The 6,529-nt window shown below is 37.3% G+C and overlaps 2 protein-coding genes and 5 non-coding genes across 10 annotated transcripts in view; 6 read left to right on the top strand and 1 right to left on the bottom strand.

Annotated features, from left to right (window-relative positions):
• Positions 1-760: 760 nt before the first annotated feature.
• eif4a2 (eukaryotic translation initiation factor 4A) lies at positions 761-6,257 on the top strand. 3 transcript variants are annotated; one of them, XM_039759150.1, is made up of 12 exons: positions 823-866; positions 2,058-2,171; positions 2,253-2,310; positions 2,393-2,525; positions 2,772-2,911; positions 3,254-3,422; positions 3,557-3,666; positions 4,058-4,201; positions 4,520-4,657; positions 4,740-4,829; positions 4,922-5,001; positions 5,163-6,257. In XM_039759150.1, exons 1-12 carry the CDS (start codon positions 838-840, stop codon positions 5,305-5,307), a joined length of 1,350 nt encoding a protein of 449 aa, XP_039615084.1. In that variant the 5' UTR covers positions 823-837; the 3' UTR covers positions 5,308-6,257. The 3 variants fall into 3 exon arrangements, with proteins under 3 accessions (XP_039615091.1, XP_039615084.1, XP_039615100.1); XM_039759157.1 differs by lacking the exon at positions 2,058-2,171 and having other exon boundaries at positions 761-866; XM_039759166.1 differs by lacking the exon at positions 823-866 and having other exon boundaries at positions 2,140-2,158.
• Positions 2,572-2,640, top strand: LOC120520247. Its single transcript, XR_005631798.1, has one exon. It is a non-coding gene; the product is annotated as a small nucleolar RNA SNORD2 (small nucleolar RNA).
• Positions 3,083-3,210, top strand: LOC120520071. Its single transcript, XR_005631757.1, has one exon. It is a non-coding gene; the product is annotated as a small nucleolar RNA SNORA63 (small nucleolar RNA).
• Positions 3,455-3,518, top strand: LOC120520255. The gene has a single exon (XR_005631800.1). It is a non-coding gene; the product is annotated as a small nucleolar RNA SNORD2 (small nucleolar RNA).
• On the top strand, positions 3,691-3,871 carry LOC120520219. Its single transcript, XR_005631790.1, has one exon. It is a non-coding gene; the product is annotated as a small nucleolar RNA SNORA81 (small nucleolar RNA).
• LOC120520208 lies at positions 4,278-4,459 on the top strand. Its single transcript, XR_005631789.1, has one exon. It is a non-coding gene; the product is annotated as a small nucleolar RNA SNORA81 (small nucleolar RNA).
• A 61-nt stretch (positions 6,258-6,318) lies between the features above and the next one.
• Positions 6,319-6,529, bottom strand: part of rfc4 (replication factor C (activator 1) 4) — a 59,839-nt gene continuing 59,628 nt past the window's right edge. For both annotated transcript variants that reach the window (XM_039759183.1, XM_039759175.1), the window contains exon 11: positions 6,319-6,492. In XM_039759183.1, the coding sequence (XP_039615117.1) occupies positions 6,397-6,492 (96 nt within the window). In that variant the 3' untranslated portion in view covers positions 6,319-6,396. The remainder of the gene's footprint in view (positions 6,493-6,529) is intronic.

Raw genomic sequence — 6,529 nt, 5'->3', positions numbered from 1 at the left:
CGTGCTAATTAAAGAGACCACAATATAAATATATTTGTGTTTAAATCTAACAGTACTGTGAATACTGGAGATAATGTTGAGTGCACACGAATTATAATTCACCCTTTCATTTCTTTCTACACAGATATAGAAAGAGTCATTGGAAGTCTATTTTATCTAAAAAGTGAAAATTGTTTCTATACAACTGATCTGTCGACTCCATGTGAAACATTGCACCATGCATTGTATTTAAACAGTTCTAGTTTATATTACCGTCATCATTAATATGAACATGCGAATAAAACAGCAATTGCACTTCAATAAATTTGTACTGAAATAAAAATGTCCTTCCCTATCCCCCGCCCCCACCTTCTCTCTGTTTAAGGTAACTGCAACACTCAGATTCTTAAAAAAGGGAATGCTGTACCCGTCCAAGAAATCTACAGGCTCAAACCCAAAAGGACATTTTGTCGTCAATCATGTCTTAAGGGACCAATCACCTTAACGTATAGGCAGTACTTCCGATCATTTTTTTTCCATTTACTTGTGCAGGGGCAGTCAGGAGACCCCGTAGGAAATGTGAACAACGCATTTTTTTGCTGCAATATCCTTCCGACACATTAAACAATCCCAAGCACCAGTTTAGAGAACTTTAATACAAAAACAAATATTTTATATTCACGACTCCTTAAAAAACATACACGGATACTTTATGTGGCAGGATTAGATTTTCACGAGCTGGCCAAAGTAACTTTATATTTCTTCCTGCCGCCGGAAGTTAAAGTCCCGGTAGGATAAATAGAACGGCGCCGAAGTACAACCTCCTTTTCAGTTGAGCGCTGAAGCCTCGGCCGGATCATGTCAAGCGGTTCTGCGGATTATAACAGGTAAAAATGTAAAGTTTGAAAATTATAAAATTGTTTAATCCATGAAGGTGTAAATTAATTAATCACTTAATAAGTCCGTGATTGACAACCGGAGTGCAAAGTACTTCATGTGGGTGCTGAAATTGTTGAACGCGTGTGGGGGATTCTTTCTACCTTCTCCCGATTAAAGTAGAAATGATTATAATCGTAGAATGTAATCTTGTCGCGTTTATAAAAAGCGGATGAAAAAGTAAGAGGTGGAATTTACATATGCCTACATTAAGGCGATGCGGTGACTTTAGGCCTGCTCCGCATTTAGGCCTTTTTTTTCCACCTCTCCGCCACTTCTCCTCATGGAGTCGGCAAGACGCCGGCACGCTGCATAATTTTCTGAAGCGTGCACCTCCACCCAATTTTACGAGCAAATCGTCTTTAACGCCTTCTGAATTTTGTTGCCATTAACCTTGTGGTGCGTATATCTTATTTTTCAAGTATAGAGACGTTTTAAGGCAAATTGCGATCGGAGACATCAGTGCGTAGTGGGGTGTGGAAAAAGAGCGTTTTCTCCCTTATCATTTTTTGGAGCGTTTGCGCAATTTCTCTGGGAGTGGTGATTTCTCCGACTTGGGTTGAGGGACGATAAAAATTTGGGAAGTTTTTTTTTTTTTCCGGATGCGTTGCTAGGCATATTTTTTTTAACTGTTACTATGTTTGAAGTTTGATCCCGGAATGTGCTTACGTGAGTTACAAACGGAATTAAGGAGTTATCCTTCTGTAAGATCACTTGCTCTTATTAGATTTCCTTAAATTTACGGCATGAAAGTAAAGCTGACTTGATGTATAACTTTAACCATTAATACAGCGGCAAGACTGAGCTGTCTTCCCGTTATTCGCTCCACGTGGCGTATCTTGGGGATTCGGCGTTTGCCCTCGGTGACATTTTACGAGAAACGTTTGGCTGGGCTCCATGGTATTTATGTGAAACCCGAACGTTTGATAATTTGAATCACCTTAAATGTCATTTAGACTGTGCTTAAGTAAGGGGTAATGTGCACGGTGCGTAGGTAATATGGCCCGTTGTCTTTAGGGTCTTTTAATGTGTCATTGAGAATACTACTTCTAAGCAGTATAACTTAAAAGGTATTCACTTATTGGTTAGTTGTAATGAGCAGATCCTCTTTTCTTTTTTTTTTTTTTTTTTTTTTTTTAAAGGCTAGTGGGCTATTTGTTCAGCCGCTTTTGGGAGCAATTTGCAGCGAACTTTTTTAAAAGCATCTTCTGCCTGAAATACGTCCTAGATCAGAATCAAATTAGTAAGATCTGTTTGTACGTGCATCCACGCTAATTACTTTAAAGTTGCATTTGGAAGTATTTAACAAGGAGGTTAAAATATTTTTTTTGTTTCAGCTCTAGAGACAGAGATCATGGAGGACCCGAAGGAATGGAGCCTGATGGTGTCATTGAGGTAAGTGGGCAGAGCAAGAAGCTTTCAAAAAGGTTAATATTGAAAGGATTTCTAATCTAATACATTACTTCAACTCTTTCAGAGCAATTGGAACGAAATTGTTGACAATTTCGATGATATGAACTTAAAAGAAACTCTCCTGAGGGGTATCTATGCTTACGGTTTTGAAAAGCCATCAGCGATTCAGCAAAGAGCAATCATTCCTTGCATTAAAGGTAAACTTTCCCCAACCCCCCCCCCCATTTAGACTGGGCAGCTCAAGAGTGAAATGATGGTTACCATCTTTCGGGACTGACTTGCAGTGGAGAAAAATCTAAATGCTGATCACTCTAAATTGGCCCTCGGTTATGAAAATTGTGAAAGTAATTTTACATATCTAATGTTTATCAGTTGCATATTTGGCAGTTAATTGGAGTGCAGGGATTGTCACAAAACGTAATTTTTCTCAACTTATTTCCTAGGGTATGATGTCATTGCTCAGGCACAGTCTGGAACTGGCAAGACTGCCACATTTGCCATTTCTATACTACAACAGCTGGAGATAGACCAGAAGGAGACTCAGGCTTTAGTCCTGGCTCCAACTCGAGAGCTGGCTCAACAGGTATGCAGCACCTGAAGCCATAAAAATGTAAACCTGCATTACAATATAGAGCAGTGTTGTAAACCAAGGCGACATATTTTGGATGGTGGTCCAAAAGGTACTTTTCATTTTCTCTCAGTACTTCATGTTTGAAGGACATTTTGTAATTTTGAGAAACTGTTTTAGTTAAATTTGCAGGTAAAGTTACAATATAGCTGCCACGTGCTGTGTTGTCGTTCCCCCTGCATAAAGTAACTCGTTTCATACTATCCCTGATTGTCTCTAAAACTAGACAGACAGGGACGCTTGGTCACGAACATGATGCCAATTTAAAACTAATTTTTTTTTTTGTTTAATTGGCAGATTCAAAAAGTAATTCTAGCTTTGGGTGATTATATGGGTGCCACATGTCATGCTTGTATTGGTGGTACAAATGTTCGTAATGAGATGCAGAAACTTCAAGCAGAGGCTCCCCATATTGTTGTTGGCACACCAGGAAGAGTATTTGACATGCTGAACAGGCGATACCTGTGTAAGTGTGGGGGATTTTTAGTTCTGCTGTTTAAGTGAAGTGATGTTATCTTTCGGGACTGACCTGAAATGAAGTCACCCTTAATGCTGATCATTTAATATGCAGATTAAACATTCCCCAAATTGTTTTTTCAGCTCCTAAATGGATCAAAATGTTTGTGCTGGATGAAGCTGATGAAATGTTAAGCAGAGGCTTCAAGGATCAAATCTATGAGATTTTCCAAAAGCTTAGTACAAACATTCAAGTGAGTATAACAATTTGTCAAATTACCTTCTTTATAAAGTTCTGTGCTAAAATTGACTAAAACCAGGTTTTATCTTGGTTTTGTTGATGATGCTAGCAGAGAATAAAAGGGAAGAAAATTATATGCACTGTATTGGAAATGAGGAGAGGTCGGGCCTCTTTCTTAATGTCCATTGACCTTCTGCTCAAAATCCAGTGCCACATTGGAGTTTATACTCTTCACAATGCAGGTTGTTCAGCTACTTGAAAAATGTGGCCCAATTGCTTATTTTTAACTTTAGGAAGACTGTTTAACTTTATCTTTTTAAAGACCACCTGAATAACAGTGGTCAGTTGCTGTTTATCTTGTATGTTTTATGAGGGTTGTCCGTTTGTGTTGGTCTTACTTGCAGGTTGTTCTCTTGTCTGCTACAATGCCAGCAGATGTATTAGAAGTGACCAAAAAGTTTATGCGTGATCCAATCCGGATCCTTGTGAAAAAAGAGGAGCTTACACTTGAAGGCATCAAACAGTTCTACATTAATGTGGAGAGAGAGGTATATTTTTATGACATACGTTGCACATAGTGTGATTTCTAATTACCATTAAGTAAATATTCTGTTCTACATAATTCCCTTCCTGTTAAAGCACCTTGCTAAAATTGCAGTTGTCAGACTGATTGTCTGGCTATTGCAGTGATGCCAGTAGGGTACACCCAGGAAGAAGAAAAATATGCACAGTGTCATAAAAAGACTTGGGTGGACCTCTTTCTTAATGTCCAGTGTCCTTGATCTTGTGATTTCTGTGCTACATTTCTGTATATCGTAAAAAAACAAACTCTGGTTTTTTGAACAGATTTACCTAAATTTTTATAGGAATGGAAGCTGGATACTCTTTGCGACTTGTACGAGACTCTGACAATCACCCAGGCTGTCATTTTCTTGAATACAAGAAGGAAGGTTGACTGGTTAACAGAAAAGATGCACGCTAGGGACTTTACTGTTTCTGCGTTGGTAAGAAGATTTTAGGATTACTTGTATAATGAAATAAAATTTCCTTGATTAATGTCATGTTGTTCATTTTATTGCCTTGTAGCATGGAGATATGGACCAGAAAGAACGAGATGTCATCATGAGGGAATTCAGATCAGGTTCTAGTCGTGTCTTGATAACAACTGACTTATTGGTAAGGATAACCTAGGAATTGTTTCGAGATTGACCTTTAAATGAAAATGGATAAATGGCTGAGCACAAAGTTTTTTTTTTATATATAAACAGGCACGTGGAATTGATGTGCAGCAAGTATCTTTAGTTATTAATTATGATCTTCCTACCAATAGAGAAAATTACATACACAGGTGAGTTTATTTGCTGTTTTTTGGGATACTGAGTGTGCATTTGATCATTCTGAGATTAAGTAGAACAATGCATCACAGTATATATACTGAAGTTAATTGGAGGTTGTCATTAGTCCAGTGCAAATGCAAGGTTTTTTTAAGCTTTTGACTTGTCTCAACAGAATTGGTCGGGGTGGTCGTTTTGGCAGAAAAGGAGTTGCCATTAACTTTGTTACTGAAGAGGACAAGAGAATACTTCGTGATATTGAGACTTTCTACAATACTACTGTGGAGGAAATGCCAATGAATGTTGCTGATCTGATTTAGTCCCTTGGAGATTGTCGAATGCAGTGCTCGCTGTTGCTGAATAAACAGATGTGCATTTTGCTTTTGGAAGAATATTGAAAAATATTGAATCTTGTCTCAATGCTGAAATCGGATTCAAAATACACATTTTCTTTGACAAGTAAAGCGACTTTTGTCGCAAGCTCTTGTGGGGAGAGCCTTAGGCCTTGTCCTCTAAACAGAATTAGACTGTTGGGGTGGGGAAATAAACCATGGGGTCTACAGATATTTTCTTTAAATATTTTTTTCTTTGTTTAATAGAAGTATTTGTATTAGATGTTCTTTACCATTTAATTATTTACTTGTGGACTAAAAGATATAAGTGCTGTATTAAATCTGCCAATTATGTTAAACTAACATATTTACAATTACTGTAAAGAAAGATTGTTGGATAGCCTTTAAAAATTGTGAAGCACTTTTCTACTCGTTTGTTTGTGGGTATATTTATTTAATAAACTATTTAATCGGATCTGTTGTGTTCAAGCCCTCATTTTCAGTGGGCTAAACAAAATTTTGAGGCACTTAACCCTTGTCAAGGATGTTGGTGTTTACAAAAATGGTGGTTTATTTTTTAAATGCATTAAAGGGATGCACAAATCCAATTCTTCCAATTTAACATGTAGCAATTTCATTTACAGTACTTGTATCTTTAAGTCAATGCCACTTCCATTAATTGTAATGATTTCTTATTACACTTGTTCTGAAGTGCATGTGCAATAAATTACCACACTTGTGTGTACATGCTTGCGTTTTGAGAATTATTGCTTGATTGGGGCGGTAAGTCTACTAAACTTCCCTCATGCATTAATAATGCAGGAGTAATGTATATAATGGAAGTGGCATGATCTAACAGTCTTTGTATCAGAAAAGACCATTTCTATACAAAGTTCTTGGGGATAATGGACAAGAACAAATACACTAATGAATTCTGAGGTGGAGTAAATGAGTTTTTTTTTGGAATAGCAGCTGGGGTTTTATTAAGCAAAAGCAATATTGTATTTTCAGTTTACACTTTATTGTCACTTTGTATACAAAATAAGAAATTACAAAAGGGCAATTGCAGTTAAAGCTTCAGTTGCACTGTGTGATATGCTGCATAATTACTGAACAGAGGGCCATTAGTTGCAAATATTCATCAGCACCATCAGACAAGCATTTGTCCACTTCCTAGGGAGGGGAAAAAAAAGTTAAAATTTTACAAGTT

Source organism: Polypterus senegalus, chromosome 1 (assembly GCF_016835505.1).
Source record: "Polypterus senegalus isolate Bchr_013 chromosome 1, ASM1683550v1, whole genome shotgun sequence".
Taxonomy (NCBI): domain Eukaryota; kingdom Metazoa; phylum Chordata; class Cladistia; order Polypteriformes; family Polypteridae; genus Polypterus; species Polypterus senegalus.
This window is presented reverse-complemented; position numbering and strand designations above follow the sequence as displayed.

Coding starts and splice junctions, on each gene's coding strand:
- eif4a2 (XM_039759150.1), top strand. CDS start 838: ATGTCAAGCGGTTCTGCGGATTATAACAG. Junction 2,526..2,771: donor AATCATTCCTTGCATTAAAG/GTAAACTTTCCC, acceptor CTTATTTCCTAG/GGTATGATGTCATTGCTCAG. Junction 4,202..4,519: donor ACATTAATGTGGAGAGAGAG/GTATATTTTTAT, acceptor AAATTTTTATAG/GAATGGAAGCTGGATACTCT.